The 21,692-nt window shown below is 45.6% G+C and overlaps 3 protein-coding genes across 11 annotated transcripts in view; 2 read left to right on the forward strand and 1 right to left on the reverse strand.

Moving 5' to 3' along the window:
* Positions 1 to 1,193, forward strand: part of Fancd2 (Fanconi anemia, complementation group D2) — a 65,381-nt gene extending 64,188 nt beyond the window's left edge. For 3 of the 5 annotated variants that reach the window (XM_017321490.2, NM_001347350.1, XM_017321491.2), the window contains one exon: positions 61 to 1,193. In XM_017321490.2, coding sequence (XP_017176979.1) covers positions 61 to 132 — 72 coding nt within the window. In that variant the 3' untranslated portion in view covers positions 133 to 1,193. The remainder of the gene's footprint in view (positions 1 to 60) is intronic. The other 2 variants (XR_003956175.1, NM_001033244.3) reach the window with 2 other exon arrangements.
* On the reverse strand, positions 934 to 4,888 carry Fancd2os (Fancd2 opposite strand). Of its 5 annotated transcripts, none has more exons than XM_006506609.4 (4): positions 4,597 to 4,866; positions 2,782 to 2,882; positions 1,646 to 2,224; positions 934 to 1,525 (listed from the first exon to the last, which is right to left on the reverse strand). In XM_006506609.4, exon 3 carries the CDS (start codon positions 2,214 to 2,216, stop codon positions 1,680 to 1,682), a length of 537 nt encoding a protein of 178 aa, XP_006506672.1. In that variant the 5' UTR covers positions 2,217 to 2,224; positions 2,782 to 2,882; positions 4,597 to 4,866; the 3' UTR covers positions 934 to 1,525; positions 1,646 to 1,679. The 5 variants fall into 5 exon arrangements, with proteins under 5 accessions (XP_006506672.1, XP_006506671.1, XP_006506673.1 ...); NM_027633.3 differs by having other exon boundaries at positions 935 to 1,525; positions 4,802 to 4,888; XM_006506608.4 differs by lacking the exon at positions 2,782 to 2,882 and having other exon boundaries at positions 4,802 to 4,879.
* Positions 4,889 to 8,944: 4,056 nt separating this feature from the next.
* Brk1 (BRICK1, SCAR/WAVE actin-nucleating complex subunit) lies at positions 8,945 to 21,124 on the forward strand. The gene is made up of 3 exons (NM_133937.1): positions 8,945 to 9,069; positions 19,949 to 20,031; positions 20,238 to 21,124. The coding sequence occupies exons 1-3, from the start codon at positions 8,952 to 8,954 to the stop codon at positions 20,262 to 20,264; spliced, it is 228 nt and encodes a 75-aa protein (NP_598698.1). The 5' UTR covers positions 8,945 to 8,951; the 3' UTR covers positions 20,265 to 21,124.
* Positions 21,125 to 21,692: the final 568 nt, after the last annotated feature.

Raw genomic sequence — 21,692 nt, forward strand, 5'->3', positions numbered from 1 at the left:
ATCTGTGAGAGCAGTGTCTCGAGCACTGGCCTAAAGTACCTTTTTCTTCCTTTCCCTTAGGATGGGGAAGATGAAGCAAGTGATGAACAGAAGGACCAGGACAGTGATGAAAGTGACGACAGCTCCAGTTAGAGCCGAGTGGCATGGCTGCCCTGCTCACCTCTGACAGACTCTCATCTCTTTGGGGTTTGAAGTCAGATGTCTGTTTTTCTAGTCAGAAGCATCCTGTTTGTCCATCAAGAAGGGGTGTTTATTTAATTCCCCAGTGGGTTTCACAGGTTGTCTAACCTCCAGGTCCCTGGTTCAGGAGTCCAGTGTAGCATCCATCGTTGACTAGGATGAACATGGCTGGGCTGCAGTGCAGTGCAGTGCAGGTGCCCTAGCTGGGCCTTGGGGTTTTGAAACTAAAATTTAGGCTTATAATAGCTTTGTAAATAAATCTGTTTCAGAGTTTTGCCTCAGCTACCTTTTTCCTCACTTTAGATGTGATTATTCAAGGATCTCATTATTCAAGGATTAGGTAATATTGAGTTGAGGTTTGTGCAATCGTACTGGTGGCCTAAAAGTATGTTCCGTACTGTTATCTTCCTGGAGGAATGACCCAACTTTCTTATCAATGATCAGTGTTTGGTTTGGTCTGTGTCAGGGTCTCTTTACATAGTCCTGGCTGTTGTGGTATTAGATATGTTGACCAGGAGGGTCTTGAACATTACTTTTGAATTTTAAACATTTTTGTACATATGTGTATGGGCATATATGTGCCACTGTGCATATGTGTAGGTCAGAGGATAGCTTATGGGAGTGAGCTCTCTCCTTCCACCATGTGGGTTCCAGGGTTCAAACTCTAGACCTTCACCTGCTCAGCCACCTTACCCTTTTAAAATGTTTGGTTATTAATATATAAAAGGAAGGAAGACAACATCAAACATGTGCTGGCTTTGTATGTATATATAGTTTTTATTTCCACATTAATTTGAATTATGCCTATAATATATTTGTAATAATCATACAAAATAATTGTAATTTATTAGAAATAGAACATCAGGAGTTAAAATAGGGGATTCTTCTGTCTTCTGCCAGGAAGCCCAGTCTCAGAGATGCTGCCAGGCTCTTCCTCGCTGTGCCATTAAGATTATTTAATTTTTGTTAATATTTTTACTCATACCGGTATTAAAGTTATGTTTTGTTGGGTTGTTGTTGTTGGTTTTTTGTTTTTGTTTTACTTGTTCACATTGATTTGAGGAGGGAATGCTGTTTTTAAATTAGTCCTTAACCCATTTATAGATTTTTTTGACCCCTTCATCCTCTGGTATCCAGAGATCCATACCTGTCTTTTCTTGGCATCTCTTTCTTCACCAGTTCATCATTGTCTTTGGCATTTAAGGTGTGCTCAACTAGGCTGGCTTATTTCTATGATAAGGTAATCATTTTCGCACATGCACATCAAAGTTAGGTTAACTTTGAAACGGCCATCCAGCTTTAGAGTAGAACTGCTCCTCCTCGCTCAGTATCGTTGGTCCTGTTTCTGAAGAGAAAGGGAGAGGGGGAGCTCCTGAGTTGCCAGAGCTTGACCTAAAGGCAAAAGATCTGGTGTGCTGTCAGCTTGGTTTATGTGGATAGGTCTGTGCGAGCTTTGGGTACATACCAGAGAGCTGGTGTGGAGGTCCAGTGGGGACCCTTTACTTGGAGTGCTGCAAGGCGAAGGTGCACTTCTTGTAAGTCGCATACAGCAAGAGGATTGAGCGTAGCATCTGTTTGCACATAGTCACTGTCATTTGGACCTGAGGCTCCTTGAGCCCTGTAGGCCACTGGTGCTCCCTGCTGATTATTTTGCAGAAGGCTGACTTGTCTGAAACTCTGAAGGTTCCAGTCCACTTGGGTGGCTGGGCTGTGATGACCCTACCGAAAACAGAATCCACTCCACTGAGGCGGACTGGCTGCGGCTTCCTCACCACCCCTTTCTTGTTACTCACGGCTCGGAGCTCTGATGTGTGGCAGGGTAACTTGGGGCTCTCTCCAGGTTCCACAAGTGGTCTGTCTAGGACAAGCGTGACTTCTTGAAGGCACAACTGCACTTCAAGGTCAGAGGGGGTGTGGGGGAAGCAAGGAGAGGCCCTAAAAGGGTGTTTGGAGGAAGGGGTAGGTGTAGTGTGCCGCAGCCATTGGAAGCTCTCATCCAGTGGGGTCCATGGTGACCAGAGCTGGTAGCCTGCCATTGACAGTCCTAAAGGAAAGGAATCAGACATGGAATTTCCCTGCTGTGCTTTCGGGGAGGGGAGAGGCATGGCTGTGCAAATTCCCAGCTGTCTCATAACTGACAACCTTAGTGGTTGTTGCACAGCAGATGCCAGTACCTGACGGGTCAGGAGGTCTATAAAGGGCAAGACACTGAGTTTGGCAACTGCTGTGCATACTAAAACTTCATTAAACTGTTCCAAGCTCCTGTAAGAAAATTATCCCATTCTACAGATGATATGTATTTGTCTGAAATGGAGGCTGGGGGTCGAAAGTGGCTGGACTTCATGATGAGACATTAGTTGAGGAGAAGAAAACCACCCTTGTTTTACAAGTATTTATAATTGGTACTTCATCAGAGCTCTCAAAGTATAACCCTTGAACTAGCAGTTTTAACATCATCATTAAGGATTTGATAAAAATGCAAGTTCTTGGGGCCCCTTCTCAGACCTTCTGAATTAGAAATGCGAGGTGGGGTCCAGAAGTTTGAACACACACAAATCCCCCAAAGATTGTGTTCCGCCTTAAAGTTTGCAGACTACTTACAGTGTGACTTTTTAGTAACCTCCAGTTTTCACTACAGCTATGGAGACATCCAGCATAAAACAGTGCCTGGACTGGTGGTTTATGCCTACTATATTCTTAACCTGAAAGGTAAAGGGAGGAGCATCATTACAAGTTGGAGGCAAGACTTTTACATAGTGAGCTCCAAGCCTGCCAGAACTGCATACATGGTGAGACCCAGCCCCCTAAACCTCTCCCCAAAAAGTACTGGAGAGCTGGACCAACAGTTAAGGATACTTGCTACTGTTTCAGGGAACCTGAATTTGGTTCCCAGCTCCCATGTGGGACGTCTTACATCTGTCTATTAACTACAGCTCCAGGCATCCAACAGGGGATTTTCTGTCTTCTACCAGTACCTGAGCATACAGATATATACATATAATAGGTCTCAGGCAAGCAGGTGATCTCTGAATTCAAGGACAGCCAGGGTTACATAAGGAGACCCTGTCCAAAACAAAACGGAACAAAAAACAAAGACTTAACAACAGCAGAAAAAAAAAAAGCCTCAAACAAAAATCTTACTGGCCCAAAAGTCCCTAAAAGCATTCTCATGGAAGAGAACTCTAGAACACTGGGCGACTTACACAGCCCCATGGATGAGATACATCTCATAGGTGAGAGTTTGAGGGTAACCTTTAAAATTTATTCACTTACTCCCCCATATAAAGGTATATATGCTTTTATATGTAAGATACCAACTGGATAATACCTTAAATTCTCCTTACATATTGGAAGCATATTTTAACTCAATATTTATCCAAGCAAAATTTTGATTTTCTGACGTTCTACTTCCAAATTGACACGGTCTACTGAATTCAGGAGAAGCAGAGATTGGTTGGTTGGTTGGTTTGTTTGTTTGTTTGTTTGTTTTTAGCACCTTCCTCTTATGTGGAGGCCATTACAAGTGCCATTTCTGTATAAGTTGTATGCTCTGATCCATCTCACCCCTCTGCCCTCATCAAGTACGTCCTTTTTTTCAGCTAAGTAAGTCTTTGTCCCCTCAGCAGCAACACAGACTGTCCAGTAGTTACTGTCACCAAAAGGCTGACACCTCCACAGTGAGATTCAATACACACACACACACAAATACACACACACGTAACATTTCAAAATGAAAATGCCCTTTGACGAAGTTAATTTGCTGATTTCCTCCAGCAGATAGCGTTTCTCAGTCTATGCAGTCCTTTTGCAAGCTGCTATGTTTCATATATCTGGGCTGCCTTAGGGAGAGACACTGACACGGAGTACAGCTGTCTATTCCAAACTGCTTATGAAAGGCACCCAGTGCTAGAGACCTTGAATGTAAGAGCACGTAGCCAATGCTGTCATCTCAGGCCTTGAGAGGCTGAAGCAGGATTGCTGAGTTCAGTAACTGCCTGGGCTGCTGAGGGTAAGACCTTGTCTGAAAAAATAAAAACCTAGAGGGAGTGTCTGGCACCCCGCCATGGCAAAGTGGATGGAGAGTATTAATGCCTCTAAATATATTTTTAAATCCATGTATAGACTCATCTTAAAAACAGCAAACGGAAGCAGAGCTTTGTCAAATGTCCAGCATGAACCAATAGGGCTGGGAGGCTTTAGACTCCGGGTCTTTCCACCCTTCACACAAGGTTTAAATAAAAACGGTTCTGCCCCAGTCCCCAGCATCACCGGGAGTAAGGGTAGGGGGTGAACTAGGGATTCTATACAAGCTGCTGGTTAATCCCCACACAGGGAACACTTGGTTCCCCTGTCCAAAAAGGCATCATTTTTATTGGCACCTTCCTTCTAAGGAACCTGGATCCTTGATTTCCCCACCTGGGAAAGGGGACGGCAGTGCCAAAGTGCAGCTGAAGTCCTCCTGAACTGTGAAAAGATTCTGAGAGGCTGCAGTGTTTGGAGAACAGGCTTGTCGCCCTGGAAGTCCCTCTCCCGGAGCGGGACACACGGCCCTGGCCAAGGCCTGGGCGTCGGTTGGATCCCGGGCCCGGACCCACCATTACTATCCCGGCCAGGGGCTCACCTACTAAACTCCACGCAGATTGCACGCTCCCGGGTAGCTGCCGCTTTTTTTCCTCCATTCGGCGCCTAGCAACCGCCTTTGTGACTCAGGATCCCAGAGGCAGGGGCTGGGTGGGGGAGGGCGTGAGGTGGGGATATGGCTCGAGGCGCCCTTCTGGAAGGCCTCTGATGGAAGACAGCTCCAGCCACACCTTCAGTTCCTCCCTGCCCCTGCTTTACACTTGTGTGCTTTTGACAGGGGCATAGAGGACAACTCCCCTTCCCCCATGTCAAAGGCTGTGTGTGGTCCGGTTCCAAGACCTGTAGTTAGTGTTAAGTTAACCTTTATTCATTATACCCTGCCTCAAACTGTGCTCCAGTGTTTGGAAAGGTTTTATTACTGCACTGGAAGGACTCCAGTGCAAGAAAAGAGACGTATAAAGAGACGTTCACCTGTTAAGAAAAGCGCACGCCTTTAATCCCAGCACTTGGGAGGCAGAGGCAGGCAGATTTCTGAGTTTCGAGGCCAGCCTGATCTACAAAGTGAGTTCCAGGACAGCCAGGGCTATACAGAGAAACCCTGTCCCAAACAAACAAACAAACAAACAAACAAACAAAAAGTGTTGGACAAACTGGGAATTTCGGTGCACACTTGTAATCTCACCACTCGTGATACTAAGCAGGATGCCTGGCCCGAGTTTAAAGCCAGCTGAGATACACAAAAAAGCACAATGGGCAAAACCCTGACCATGAGGAGGTAATGTTTGCTGAGACTGAGAACTGAAGGATTGGGGTAAGGCAGAGATCTGGGTTTAGAAGACCTACAGAGCCTTCAGGTGTCTGTCCAGTGCCCACTGTGTATACATGTATATTCATTACAGAAGGAGTAAACAAAAAAGAATTTGGAGGGGAATCAGAAACCAGAAAGAGTAGAAAAGTATGACATTTGGAAGACAGGTGAGTGCTTTTGAACTTATAACTTTTCTTGGTCTGTTATTTTCCTCCTGATTAAGAGATGGCTGCTATTTAAAAGGCAAATGAAACTGTAGTCACTGCACATCATTTCAAATATGGAAGTCCCCAAAGCCAAGGTCAGATGATTAGAATTATTGGATAAAGAGTTATTTGTGAGCCGGGCGTTGGTGGCACACGCCTTTAATCCCAGCACTCGGGAGGCAGAGACAGGCGGATTTCTGAGTTCGAGGCCAGTCTGGTCTACAGAGTGAGTTCCAGGACAGCCAGGGCTACATAGAGAAACCCTGTCTCAAAAAACCCAAAAAAAAAAAAAAAAAAAAAAAGAGAGAGAGAGAGTTATTTGTGGGCTGGAGAGATGACTCAGCTGTTAAGAGCACTAACTGCTCTTCCAGAGGTCCTGAGTTCAATTCTCAGCAACCACATGGTGGCTCACAACCATCTGTAATGGGATCTGATGCCCTCTTCTGGTGTGTCTGGAGACAGCTATAATTTTACTCAAATACATAAAATAAATAATTTTTTTTTAAGATTTAACTCAGGAAACTCAGGACCTCCAGAAGAGCAGTCAGTGCTCTTACCTGCTGAACCATCTCGCCAGCACCCCCCCCCTTTTTTTTTAAAGAGGTATTCGTACTGTTGTGACAATCTGTCCACAGTCCTCTGTGCAATCTGCCCAGATCTGGGAGACATGTTTTGGGAGGCATGATTTGCTATTAGCACCACTGGGATCCAGCAGAGCCAGAATCTCCTTACATTACCCAATTGCAGGGGAATACCTGAGCCAGCCTTCCTAGGAAGAAACACACACACACACACACACACACACACACACACACACACACACACACACACACTGTACAACAAAACACTAGCCCTGGTCCCAGAAAATGGCAAGAGCATGTGTAGGGAGAAAGAAGTCACACAGGGAACAAAAGCAGAAAGGCTGGGCTGGGCTGGGCTGGGTTCAGGCTTTTGGAACCTCTGGTTCTGGAAAACCAACTCCAGGAGCTGACATTCTGTTCTCAAGGTGCTACCCCCAAAGAGATGCATAAGTTAAAAATGTAAAAATTTTATACCTTGGTACTGAGTGGTTGTGGGGCATGCCTTTAATCTCAGCACTCTAGAAGCAGAGGCAGGTAGATCTCTGAGTTGGAGGCCAGCCTGACCTACAAAGATAAAGTGCCACGGTGTTTTAGGTTTCCGTTGCTGTGAAGAGGCACCATGACCAAGGCAACTCTTACAAAGGCAAACATTTAATCAGGGCTGTCTTACGATTTCAAAGGTTCAGCCCATTATCATCACGGTGGTAAAGCACGGTATCCAGCAGGCCAAGTTGGTGTTGGATGAGCCAAGAGTTCTATATCTTGATCTGAAGGCAGCCAGGAGGAGGCTCTGATTCCACACTGGGTAGACTTGGAACACTATGAAACCTCAAAGCCCACGCCCACAGTGACACACCCACTCCAACAAGGCCACACCTTCTAACAGAGCCTCTCCCCCATGGGCCTAGCATTCAAACTTTTATTCAGGCCAGACCTATTCAAACCACCACACATGGACTGACTAGACCATTGTTTGGACAAGCCTTCTTCTGCCTTAGTCTCTTGAGTGCTGAAATTATAAGCATGTACGACTACGTTCCTTTAACGATTTTTTTTTAATGAAACGATTAGGTAAAAAGGTTGGAGATTATTTTTGCAGTTCTTGATAGAAATGGAATGAGTTTACACTGTGACTTACCATTTTGCTTCAGCCGGTCCATCATTGGGTATTAGCATTAAAAATGTATTTGGCAGCTTGGCGTGGTGGCGCATGCCAGCACTCGGGAGGCAGAGACAGGCGGATATCTGAGTTCGAGGCCAGCCTGGTCTACAAAGTGAGTTCTAGGACAGCCAGGGCTACACAGACAAACCCTGATTTGGAAAAAGAAAGAAAGAAAGAAAGAAAGAAAGAAAGAAAGAAAGAAAGAAAGAAAGAAAGAAAGAAAGAAAGAAAGAAAGAAAGAAAGAAAGAGAGAAAGAAAGAGAGAGAGAAAGAGAGAGAGAAAGAGAGAGAGAGAGAGAGAAAGAGAGAGAAAGAGAGAGAAAGAGAGAGAAAGAGAGAGAAAGAGAGAGAAAGAGAGAGAAAGAGAGAGAAAGAGAGAGAAAGAGAGAGAAAGAGAGAGAAAGAGAGAGAAAGAGAGAGAAAGAGAGAGAAAGAGAGAGAAAGAGAGAGAAAGAGAGAGAAAGAGAGAGAAAGAGAGAAAGAGAGAGAAAGAGAGAGAAAGAGAGAGAGAAAGAGAGAGAAAGAGAGAGAAAGAGAGAAAGAGAGAGAAAGAGAGAGAAAGAGAGAGAAAGAGAGAGAAAGAGAGAGAAAGAGAGAGAAAGAGAGAGAAAGAGAGAGAAAGAGAGAGAAAGAGAGAGAAGAGAAAGAAAGAAAGAAAAGTATTTTGCTCATTTGGTAAATATGGAGATTCAGAGTTGGTGGGACACCTCGAACAATAAAGACACTGAAGCTGATGATCTGAGTGTTCAGTCCCACAAGATGGAAGGTGAGGAACCCACTCCTGCAAGTTGTCCTGTAACTTCCGCCCGCGTGTTGTGCCACGTAAGCGCTCACATATAATACGAATAAAATAATTTTAACCTGGCGGTGGTGGCCACATTTTTAATCTCAGCACTCCGGAGGGAAAGGCAGGCTGATCTCTGTGAGTTCGAGGCCAGCCTGGTCTACAGAGGGAGTACAAGGACAGCCAAGACTACACAGAGAGACCCTGTCTCGAAAAACAACAACAACAACAAATTTTAAAAGAAAACGAGAATGAACAGAGTTGTGACCCAAGCATGACAAGCATTCTGAATAAACGGGATTCGTGGACTGTGCCCATCACAGCTAACAAGGTGCAAGAGAGCTTGGAGCAACCCTTAGGCGGAGGTGGGAATGTGTGGGCGCCCCCTAACGACAAGATCCGCTAGTGGTCAGCGGGTGCTTGTAACCGGGGACAGGGTAGCTCTTAGTCTTCACATCGCGAGTGGAGGAATCTTGTTTACCCCAGCGTGGGAGCCAAGCTAGAGCGCAGGGATTAGAGTGCGCACGCGCGTCGCTCTGCCAGCCCTTTCTGGGGCTCGAACACTCGGGTACTGGCTGGCGGCGCAGGCGCGCTGGAGGCCTGTAGAGGTCGCGGCGCCTGCGCAGTCACTCTTCCTCAGGCGGCCGCCATGGCGGGACAAGAGGATCCGGTGCAGCGGGAGATTCACCAGGACTGGGCGAACCGGGAGTACATTGAGATCATCACCAGCAGCATCAAGAAAATCTCAGACTTTCTCAACTCTTTCGGTCAGCGGGCGAGCAGGGGAGGCTGGGAGGAGGGAGGCCTGGGAGGCGGCCGGCGGCGGGGAGGAGAGGCGCGCCGCCCTGGCTACTCGCTTCCTCTTTGGCTGCCCGCCGGCCCCAGTGCCCTCACCCCGAGCCTCACTGGGCCGTTTCCGAGGGTCTACCCTGCCCGTTGCCATGCCCCACTTGCGCTCGTCAGCACGCCCACTGTCCAGCCTCTTAGGCCCATCCATCATCCGCCCCGGTTTGCGCCGCGCTTCCGTGCCAGTCTTCACTTGGCAGGCAGTGCGCAGCCGTGTCACGGTCACGGTCGCGCTTACTGTTGAGAGACTCCTGCTCGTTGTCCATCTCCTTCAGGAAGAAGTCCGAACCCCTTTGATGTCATGCCTTCTATTGCTCCCGTTTAACCACTCCCGGCAGGTTCATTCATCCCCGGCTCGATTTGGTGCTAGTGCTGAGGGTTGTAAGGGATGGGGCCCGCTCGGGCCTTGGGAATGGCTTTTCTAGCCCTGTATCTGCTTCATGGTAGGTGCTCTGGATGCTTCTGTCTGGCTCCTCGGATTTTACAGGGCAGATGGTTTCAGCAGAGTCCACTTTTCCAAAAAACTATTCCTAGGTGTGGCCGGCTAGTGACAGTCTTGATTTCTTTCTGCGTGCGTTCCTAGCCTTCTGGACTGAAAACCTGTTACAGACTTCTTATGGTCTCCGGAAGGGTTCTTTCAGGGACCTTCTTACACAATACAAGACGTGCAGATGGCATCCAGTGATCTTTTTCACTAGAGTGCTTTGGTTCTACTAATTAGCAACTTTCAGCATCTTGGGGAGAAAGTGCTGTATTTTGAAAAAAATTAAAGTGAATCGTATATTTTCTAGCTAAAGACCCGATGAGTCCTAAGTAGTATGATAGAAGGTAACCGAACAGTAGCTTCAATTACGGGGTGTAGTTCAGGGATTGGGCTCCTGAGTGGTAAGCACAAGACCCCGGCATCCCCCACTTCTTAGAGTTTTCTTTCTCTCTCTCCTTTTTTTTCCTCCTTTTTTTGTGTTTTGTTTTGTTTTTTGGTTGGTTGGGGGTTTTTTGTTTTGTTTTGTTTTTGTTTTTTGAGAAAAGAGAACAAAAAGGAAATTGGAAATGCATCATTAAGGGGCAGGGGATGCCTAGTCTGTAGAGTATTGGCCTAGCACCCACACACCATGCCTTTAATAGCAGCACTCAGGATGCAGAGGCAGGAGGACCAGGAGGAACTCCCAAGTCATCTGCTTCATAGAGAGTTTTGAGTCCAGCCTGGTAGAGCAAAGCAAACATCAGCAGGCGTAATTGGTTCTTACACAGGTCTGCTGGCAGTGAGGAACATGGTAACCCTTCCCTGTTATATGTGGTGGCTCATACCTGTACTCTTAGCACTGGAGAGACAAGGGCTGGAAGAGTGCTATGCATTTGAGGCCAGCCTGGTCCTCAGAACAGCCACAGAAATGAGCCATTTTCTAGGGCTCGAGAGATTGCTCAGCTGTTAAAAGCAGTTCCAAAGAACCCAGGTACAAATCCCAGGACCCACGTTGCAGTTCACAGTGGTCCATAGCTCTAGTCCCAGGGGATATGACACACACACATAAAGGGAGACTATCAGTGTAAATAATAATACTAATCCATTTTCTGTATGTAGAGTTCTTTCAGGCTGTTGAGATGGCTTGGCAGGTAAAGGCCACCAACCTGAATACAATCCTCAGGGTCCACAAGGTGAAAGGAGAGAACCAGCTGTCACAAGTTGTCTTCTGGCCCCACATAGTGCATGCCCACACCCACCTTCAAATACAATAAATAAGAGATCTTAATCTGTCCATCCATGCTCCATGTCCCCTACTCCATTTTGCATTTTGGTTTTGAGTCTTGTAAATTGGTACAACTCATGGTTCTCCTTCCTCAACTATTTTTTCCCTCCCCCTCCTGAGATTATTACTGTCTGTCGCTCTGTGCTGGCCTGCAGCTCTACAGATCAGGATGTCCTCTAGTTTGTGATGGCCCTTTGGCTCTGCTTCCCAAGTGCTGGATTAGAAGTGTCCTTACGCACCCTCACGAATTCTCTCTCTCCCCCACCCTTCTCTCTCTGCCGCCACCTTCCTTGCCCCCCCCCCCAATAAACCTCTTACACGTGGGGAAAAAGAAGTATGCTCACAAAGTGTGTAGGATTCTGTATAATCTTACATGGATTTTCTTAACAGGGAGCGGAGGTTAAAGATACCAACTAATGAGAGGCCAGCATAAATGTATATGTCAGTGGTACAGCTTCACGCCCGTAAGTTTCTGTGGAGGTTATAGTAGAGAACTGTAGTCAGTAAAGAGTTCATGTGTCCCCAGAAGAATTAGATTTAAGGAGTATTAAAGGAATGTGATTCAATGACAAAGGCAGGTATGTTCGCAGGTAGACCTGATGGCTTTAGATGGCTTTTTACTGAATTAAAGCATTTTCCAGAACTGATCATTTGTCTTGCTACTCATAGTCAAGTTTTCCTGCCGAGGGTTTTGGTTTTGGCTCAGAATCTTTTGAGCACTCCAACAATTGTGCTTATTGAGTGTGTACCTTTTGTGTAAACTATTTCAGTGTTGGTTCACATAGTTTTCTCCTACTTTGCCAGAGAACTGAAATATTTCACTTTTTTTTCTTTTTTTTAAACTCTTGTAAAAAATGTTTTTAAAGATTTATTTATTTTATGTATATGAGTACACTGTAGCTGTACAGATGGTTGTGAGCCATCATGTGATTGTTGGAAATTGAATTTTAGGACCTCTGCTCGCTCCAGTCAACCCCTCTCCAGCCCAAAGATTTATTTATTATTATAAATAAGTACACTGTAGCTTCAGACACCCAAGAAGAGGGCGTCAGATTTCATTACAGATGGTTGTGAGCCACCATGTGGTTGTTGGGATTTGAACTCAGGACCTTTGGAAGAGCAGTCAGTGCTCTTACCCGCTGAACCATTTCACTATCCCCCACTCTTTTTTCTTTAAACAACATTCTTTACTGAAAAACATCCCCTCCAGTAAGAATGGAACAGAAGAAATTAAACAAGCTTATGTGGTGGTTTATACCTGTGAACCTACCTTGCTGAGGCAAGAGACTTGCCATGAGTTCAGGCCAGTCTAGCTAAAGAATAAGACCCTGGCTCAGAAAAAAACCAAAAACCTAAGTGTCTGTGCTGGGTGGGGCCAGGATAGACTGAATAGATCCTAGGTCTGAGACTTTGGCCTAGGTGGGAGAGCAGTGGGAAGAAGCTGGAGACATCACTCTCAAAGAATGTTCTAGCAAGCAAAATTACCAGACTTCATTTGTCTGGTAGCCGCTAATATCAGAGATGGCATTTCAGTCGGCAAAGCACCAAAAATCCCGTTAATGTAACATCTCACTGTTCCAAATCTGGGTCTTAGTGACAGCAACTTCATTCTGACTGAACTGCATCAGGAAGCTGTTCCCTCAGACGTTGCCTAACTGCCTTGAGAACAATCAAAATCTGAAGAGTTCTAGGTTTGTTTCTGTTTTTTGAGGCCAGGACTTGCTATATAGGTTTGGCTGACCAGGAACTCATAATGTGTACACCAGGGTTGCCTTAAACTGAGGAACACATCAGGTTGGTTTGTTGATAAATCCTACTCAATCTGTACTACCAACCTGTACTAATAAACACCATTTTGGTTTTGAGTTGTGGTTTCTCTGCCACAAGTTGGCTGCTAACTCCTGGCCAGGCTCAAGTCCTGCGTCATCTATGTCACAGACTATAGGCCTTTGTCTTTATACAGGCCTGGCTACATTAAACTTTAGTCCACATATATTTTACCTTTGATATGTACAGCCTAGAAAGTATGTCTTATTACTGACAAAATTTGTCAGACAGGGTCTCAACTAATTTTCCAGGATGATGGAGAGCTTTGAATCTTCCTTAGAGGGCTACATAATAGGTATTATCACACCTATTTCATAATTCTAAATCTCTTAGGAGTACTGTTTATTTTCTCCTCTTCCTCATCTTTCTATCCTCACTCCTCTTTCTTCTCTCCTTCCTTCATCCTGTCCTCTTTTGTGTGTGTGTTTTTTGACATAGGGTGCCATGGTGTGGCCAGGCTGGTGATCGCACATGGCCTCGACCTTGCCCTCCTCCATCAGCTCTGCTGACTAGGTTGCAGACGTGCACGTGACCCTGCTTAGTTTATTACCTTCTTGTTTGTTTTTGTTCTGGGGGTGAGGTTTGAGACAAGGTCTCCATATCTGTTAGTAAGCTTTCCCGTTCCTTGGATAATTACATAATTGCTGAGGGACCGTCATCTGAAAGCTGCTGTTAGGGTTTTGGGAGGTGGAGGTTGAGACAAGGTTTTGCTGTGAGACCTTTTGATACAAGGCTGGCTTTGGACGGCGTCGAGCTTGCTATGTAGGCTGGTCTGGCCCTCCGCCTCCTGAGTTCTGGCATTAAAGTCTTGCACCATTGCGTCCTGCTCTTTTTATTTTTTCCTCCTCTTTTTGAGAAAACGTGTCACCTTGGTGCTTAGGATTAGGCTCTCCAACTTGAAGGATCACACGATTCTTCCAGCTCAGCCTTCCAACATTTCTCTACATATTTTTACACCATCTGACACAGCTGGGTTACAACATGCATGCTGAATTTGTTAATTAAGTATAAAAATAGAGTTTAAAATAACACCTCTTCCTTTAAACTTCTTTGCACACATTAGCTTCAGAATCAGGACAGAGTCTAAAAATGCAGACCAGTAAAGTCTGTGATAATGTTTTTTTGAAAGTTCACCCAACCCACAATACAGAGCAGTGTTAGGTGTGACTGTGTCATCGTCCATGTGGTTCAGGCAGTTGTCTGACACTGAACTGGAACCACAGATTGTAACTGTCCTCTCACATGCTGGAATTGCAAGAGTAGAAGTTGTTTATACAGCTATTAGCCATCTAGAAAGAATACATTCTCCCTTTAGAGAATCTGCTTACGTACCCTGAGTCAGGGTAGGGATTTGCATTTGTTGTAATTTTCAAAGAACTCCAAATACCTCTTCAAACTCAACTATAGAATCTTTGTACCTCTGAGTTAGATATTCATAAATCGTACAAACCTCATAGATACATACCAGAACTTAGGGTACACCCAATTGCATTAACCCCATGCAATTCTTACTAAGTCATCCATGCCACACCACCACACTAGTTTCTCCTTAGGACTCAGGGCTTCTCAGCCTAATGATGTCTCTGTGAGTTCATGTATCATGCATGATTGTCAACCAGGAACTTGCCTAAAGGCTCAGCTAACAGTTAAATTGCCTTAGCTTTTAATTGTGTATCATAATGAGGTTCTGCCTTCTAATTCTTTATTAATTTCAACTATTTAAAAAACCACCTAGTAATGACTCCAGACATAGGTCTTTAATATCTTCAGGGAAAAGAAGCAGCCATGTTGTCCATTTCTTGTTGCTCCTAAAGAATTAGAATCCTGCTCATTTCCTCAATCTAGGATGCAGCAGAAAACCCCAAATCAATTTTGTCTTCTGTAAAATGTGATTCGTACACATGTGATACAGACATCTCCGCAGTCTTCTCCCTTGTAACGCAGGAAAAGGAACATTTCTCCTTTGCAGATCTCGGCCTTTTCCCTACCAAGATGCATCCAGGAACTAAAACTTGACTTCAGAAACAAGCCAAAGCTTGACAGTCACCTGCAGTCCTAGAACTCAGAAGGCTGAGATAAGATGTGAGTTCCAGAGCTGGGCGTGGTGGCACACACCTTTAATCCAGCACTCGGGAGGCAGAGGCAGGTGGATTTCTGAGTTCAAGGCCACCTGGTCTACAAAGGACAACCAGGGATACGCAGAGAAACCCTGTCTCGAAAAACCAGAAAAAAAGAAAAGAAAAAAAAAGATGTGAGTTCCAGTCTAGCCTGAACTACATAAGGAACCATTGTCTGGAAATAGTCTAGACACCCTCACACCCCCCCCACGAAATAAGCCCAGAAGATATAGCTAGTACTAATTTTGGTTGTGATAAGGTAGTATATGAAATAATTCAGAGAAAGAAAGCCAAGTGTAGTGAAACATTACAGTAATCCTAGCTCTTGGGAAGCAACAGGTAGGAGGACTGTTAAGTTTTAGTCTCAGGCGAGGCCAGGCTATGTAGAGAAGATCTTACCTAAAAAATAAATGTAGGCGCTGGAGAGACCGCTCAGCGGTTAAGAGCACTGACTGCTCTTCCAGAGGACCTGAGTTCAATTTCCAGCAACCACATGGTGGCTCACAACCATCAGTAATGGGATCCGATGCCTTCTTCTGGTGTGTCTGAGGACAGCAACAGTGTGCTCATATACATAAAATTAAATCTTTAAAAAATAATAATAAATGTAGAGAGGGACTCATGTTAGTATTGTTGGCAGTGATGCTGTGGCTGTACAAGCAAGCACCCTGATAGGAACTGCTTTTATTGAGTGCTGACACAGTGCGCTTTAATGTAGGGTCCAGAGTTGCCCAGTTGCTGGATGCTCTCCTGTTATTTCTATTATAGCAGGTTCTGGTGTGGCCTTAAGCATGTGAGGGAGGTGGCATTCTACCCTTGGGCTACACCTGGCCAATGACCCAAACATATTTAACTTTAGGCACAGTCTGGAGCCTGTGTCTAGAGTTGGGCATTTTTGTCTTCCTCAGCAGTGTTAATCCATAAAGCCAGTTCCAGAGTAACATTCTAGGGTTCTGATTGGTTTACAGGTAGACAGGTAGAGCAACACAGCTCTTTAAGAAAGAGCCCTCCCTGGTCCTCTCTTCCCCGTGGTTTCTGGGTTCCTGACAAATACAACCGTTAGAGAGATTGATTGCTTTTGAGCTTCAAAATATCCTAGTAAATGAACCCTGGGCATGTTGGCTACTCCTGACAGAAGTGACAGTGTTGAGCCAGTGAGATGGCTCCGTGGGTCCCTGCTGTTAAGCCTGATGACCTGAGTTCAGTCTCAGGCTTATAGTCATGGCTACAGGAAAGAACCACTCCCAGAAGTTACATTTGACTTGCACATGTGTGCCAGGGCATGTGTCTACACATACACAAAAATGTAAAATTAAAAAGTCAGATAGTGTGTTTCTAAAGTAAGGTTGCTAGGGTGGTCATCGTAAGTCAGACTTGGAAACTAGAGGAGGCAGCAATAGCAGATAGTAAGATTTAAAAAGAAGGGCCCAGCATTATGTTGTACATCTACAGATGGATGAATGTATGGCATGTTAATTACATGTCAGTGTCAGTGAAACTTAAGTTTGAAAAGCTAATGAGAATGGGTGAATGACTTTGTGTGTGTGTGTGTGTGTGTGTGTGTGTGTGTGTGTGTGTGTGTGTGTGATGCACAAGAGAATCATCATAGCTCTTCCATCGTACTCACTGAGGCAGGTCTCTCCATCAAACCCAAAGCTCGGTGAAGTCTAGTCTTTGTAGCTTCCTTGCTCTGAGGACGATCCCACCTCAGCCTTTGGAGGTGGAATTGCAGGCAGACTGCCCTGCTCACCCGGTGTCTACAGAGCTGCTGGATGTCTGAACTCCTGCCCTTAGGCAGCTGCTTTAACCACTGAGGCGCATGCTCAGCCCAGCCCAGGCCCCCACTGACAGCCAGAGACCCAAGTAACTTAAGAACGAGAAGTTCAGCCTTAGGAATTCAGATATATTCAGACCAAAAAAAAAAAAAAAAAGACTTGCATTTTCCTGGTAAAGCCTGTCAGAGGCAGAATTTTAGCCAAGTTTTGGTGACAAAGAATGATTAGATAAGCAAGATGATGAGAGTTGAGGCTGGATCAGAGTGTAGGAAGAGTTGTCAAAGTGACTGCTTTTGTAGAAGCAGCCAGAGAAGAGATGAAAAGGAAAGTTGTTAGCTTGCTATTGACTCACCATGTGGGAGATTGAGCTCGAGCTATTTTAGACCCAAGAGATAAAGGTTACTGAGAGAGAAGCGTAGGTTGGAGGAGGTGGTAGGGAGTAGCCATCATTTGTCTCCTTTTCTGTTGCTGAGGACAGCTGAGAGGAAAAAAGGTCTCATGGTTTCAGGTAAAGGAGGCAGAAAAGGTATTTTAAGAGTCTAGATTGCATTCTGGAGGATGTACTGAAAGATTGGAAAAAGCAGAGCAAAGAATCAAGGCTGCTTTTCACAGATAGAATCTTGGTTCTATCATGTGCTTGATACTGATTGAATTTTCTCTAGTTCAAAAAGGTCTCTATGGGTATTGTTGAAGCAGTCTTCCAGTGGTAGTAACTGATTATCTTCCAAGAGCTCAAATGATGAGACAATGTTACTTTTCATTACTGTGATAAAACACCATACCGTGACCAGTTTGAGGCCAGCGTGGTCTACAGAGTGAGTTCCAGGACAGCCAGGGCTATACAGAGAAATTTTGTCTCGAAAAAAACAAAACAAACAAAAAGCATTTCATTTGGAGCTCGTTTGGGGCTCATGGTTCCAAAGGATTAGAGTCGTGACCATTATGGTGGGGAGCATGGTGGCAGGCAGGCATGGCACTGGAGCAGTAGGTGAGAGCTTACATCTTTTTTTTTTTTCTGAGACAGGGTTTCTCTGTGTAGCCCTGGCTGTCCTGGAACTCACTTTGTAGACCAGGCTGGCCTCGAACTCAGAAATCCACCTGCCTCTGCCTCCCAAGGGCTGGGATTAAAGGCATGCGCCACCACTGCCTGGCAGCAGCTTACATCTTAATCCACAAGCATGAGGCATAGAGAGAAAGACATAACTAGGAATGGCCTGGGCTTTAGAAACCTCAAACTCCAGTGGCATGCCTCTTCCAGCAAGGCCACACCTCCTAATCCTTCCCAAGCAGTCCCATCAACTGGGGACCAGCCATTCTAGGTTTTGAGCCCACAGGGGCCATTCTCATTCAAATCACCACATCCCACTCAGTCCCTGAACCCCTAGGCTTGTGGCCATATCATAATGCAAAAACTGAGTTTAGTCTAACTTTAAAAGTTTCCATAGTCAGCTGTAGTGGACATACCTTTAATCCCAACACTCAAGAGGCAGAGGCAGGCAGATCTCTTAGATCAGGTGCAGCCTGGTCTAATACATAGAGAATTCCAGGACAGCCATGCCTACCTACATAGACTCTTGTCTCCAAAAGGAAGAAGAAAGAAAAATGTCTCCATGGTCTCAATATAATTTAAAAGTCCAATCTCTTAATTGTAACCCCCATAAAAAGCAAATTATGATCTTTGAGCACACAGGCACAGAGTGTGCATTGCCGTTCCAACAGGGAGGAATAGTGGCATAGGAAGGAAACACTGGACCAAGCAAGATGGAAACCCAGCAGGGCAAACTCCGAATCCTATCTCTGATATCCAAAGGTCTTACGTGGCTCTTCCTCACAGCTCGGTAACTGCAGCCTACGCCTCTCTTGGGTTATTTCTGCTCCCTGTCTGCAGCTCTCCCTAGCAGATATCCCACAGCTCTGGCACAGTGGGATCGCCAGTGTGATCCAGGCTCCACTTTCACTGTTCACACAGTGGCAGCTCTGGGCTACGCAGACTCCCTACCACACACCTGACCTCAGCAGCTCTCAATCCCGGAGGAAGATTCTACAACCCATTTTCTTATATATCCCTCATGATCCTATAGCCAGAACCACAAGACCAATGCTGCCAAGTTATGCTGCCTGTTGGGGACGGAGCCTGGTCCCTACATTTTTATAAATTTTGTTGTTACTGCCTTTTAGGAACAGAAAATTTCTTATGCCTTTTTCTTCCATAAATTGCAGGATTAGCTCAGGTGGGGTCTTGCCCTGAGGGTACTCAACCCCTTATTCCATTTCTCATCAGTCTTCTTATTTCTTTCAGCACAAGCCTTGGCTCCAATGTTGAATTTCCCAGCGATCTTTTTCTCCTCAAATTGTGTATTAATCATCCAACCACAGATTTGCTGTCTTGAAATTTCCTCTGCCAAAGAATACAGCTGAGAGGTTACAACTTGATCTATGCGCATGTGGCATAAAGACAGGCAGACAGACAGACAGACAGACAGACACTAAAAGTAGTGTGGGCGTTTGACACCCTTCTCTCTGGAGCTCCTCTTCCTCCCTTCCTTGCCTTAATTTCGGCTGTAACCCTCAGGACTCCCTCACTGCTGCAGTGCTGGGCATTGAATGTGGAGTCCTCTAGGATAAGCCTCCTCTGCTGATCTGTAACCCTGGCCTAAAACCATACTCAGGTTTTGAGTTTTGATCTCTTCCAAAGCTAGCGACATGTGTGGTACTTTTGATGCCAGGGAACAGAGGAACACAGCTCCCACTCAGCCCTGTGGGCTCAGGAAACAGCTGGTGCTCCGCAGTGTAGTGCAGTTAGTGCGTCTCCCTAGTTTAATTTCCAGGGGGTTATAGGGATATGCCGTAGGTTATAGGGATATGCCGTAGGTTATAGGGATATGCCGTAGGTTATAGGGATATACCGTAGGTTGAAGATCTTCTGCATTTCCTTCCTCATTAGGTCCCTTCTCTTGAAACTCTTAGTTTGCTGCTTGACAAAGCTATCTGCACATCTTTTACATATTAGTTGTATGTTACTGCTATAACATTTTTTATAAATTTAGCAACTTTTTTAAGGTTCATAAATTTAGCTTGAGACAGGAGGATCACTGCAAGTTCAAGACTAGTCTTGGCTACAAGACAAGATATAGATCTCCCTCTGTGGTGATTCTTCTCTGCCTGCCACCCTGGTGTTCCACAGCATCTGAGTTGTTGATTCTTAAATGCTTCTTACCATACCCCAGCCCCCACATGTTCTTGGAACAATGTTTCATCTTCAGCCCAGAGGGTTTGTGTGGGTGTGGGTGTTTGGAGTGGCATTAATCCTGAATATTAGTCTCCTTTTACCAGATATGTCTTGTCGTTCAAGACTCGCAACACTAAATGAGAAATTGACAGCCCTTGAACGGAGAATAGAGTACATTGAAGCGAGGGTGAGTATAGTCCCAGGCTACCCCAGAGGGAATATCTGTGTAGAATGAACGCGGTGCAGAGGTTAAGTGCTCTGCCTGGATGTAGCTGTCTGGGACTCTGAAGCTGCCTTTGCTACTGTTTCTCACTGTGCAGGATCCAAGATAGGATTTTTTTTAATGGCTTTAGTCCTTTGCGTTTTATCTAAATGTCAGTTTTTCCTTCACAGGTGACAAAGGGTGAGACTCTGACCTAGAAGTGCGCCGCCGCGTTGCTGCTGGGAAGTTGCTGTACAGAACACTGCCGTGTGGGAAAGGCCCAGCAGCCTCCTGCTCCTCCTCTCTCCTTACAGAGCAACAGGGCTTTTTCTTGTTTTTCTTTTTTCAAAAGTGGCCTTTGGGCTCTGCTGTGTGCCCTGGGGTATGACGTGGCATGGGGGAGCAAGCAGTCCAGGGGACCTCTTGGAAACAGCATTAGGCTTTTTCCCTTTTCAGTAACATTGTTCGGAACTACTTGTCAATGTGTTTGAGGTGTTGAGAGGCAAAGGCTGGGACTCTAAGGTCCTCCCCACCTCTCAAACTCTTTCTCTCAGACTTTCCCTACAGCTCCCATGGCCTCTACACTGATTTCTGTCAACAGTCGGCCTTCTCTCCACCTGTGAGAGGTGGAGGCAGTCCTGGCTGAGACTTGTGCCCTGCAGTGTGGTTGCCAGAAAATGTTGTTGCTAACCCACCAGTTTCTTGTTCTGGGAGCTCAAAGCCAGGCCCCCAGTTGGCTTGAAGGGACATTTTCAGTTTTCTTTGTGTCACTTGGGGTATCAGTAGCTCTCATGCTTCCCTAATAAACTCAACTTTGTCTGACTGCTGTGACTGTGGTGGCAAGAGTGGCTGGAGAGGGTCTCCTTGTTGAGAGTCTGGTGGGCAAGAGTGCTCTCCAGCAGAAGAAACCTGCAGCCCTAGCTGGTTCAAAGCCTAGGCGGCTCTCCAGTCAGTGTTCCTGTCTGGACACTTGAACTAGTTCAGTCTGGAATTACTTGGTCTTTCAGCAGATAACTACCAAGGACTTTTACTATATAGGTGTGTTAGACTCCAATAAAAGATACAGTATTGAATCAGACCTGATGTTTATGATCTGTTGCAATCCTAGCATCTTTCCAGTTTAACTGTATCCAGGGTAGGTTACTAGTTTTATAAGGTAAACAGCCTGTGACTGTAAATACGGAGGCTTGTGAGATGGTCTGACAAGTGGGGTGCTTGCCTCAAAACTTGGAGCCCTGAGTTCTGTCTCTAGGACCAACATGGTGGAAGGAAAGAACCTGTTCTTGGAGGCTGTCCTCTGATCTCTGTGGGCATGCGGTGGCATTCCTGTGCGTGGTGTACACGTGCGCACAATGTAAACACCAATCTTCTCAAGCAGATACTGCAGTTTATACAGAAGAATCAAAGACTTACTGTGCTTCCTTTACACTTCAGCCAACTTACTGCTAAAGGCTTTTCCCCACAGAGAGCTTCCCCTTGAGTAGGGTAGCATTTATCATGCTCTGTGGACACTCATTTCTCTCTATTCAAGGCCTGTTTGACATGCAAAGTCCAGCTCAGGTTACAATTCCCCATTGTTCTCCCAGATAAGCACTTTCAGTACTGCCCTTTCTCAGACTTCCTGGCTTGCATCTTCACCAGAGTTC

Source organism: Mus musculus, chromosome 6 (assembly GCF_000001635.26).
Source record: "Mus musculus strain C57BL/6J chromosome 6, GRCm38.p6 C57BL/6J".
Classification (NCBI taxonomy): domain Eukaryota; kingdom Metazoa; phylum Chordata; class Mammalia; order Rodentia; family Muridae; genus Mus; species Mus musculus.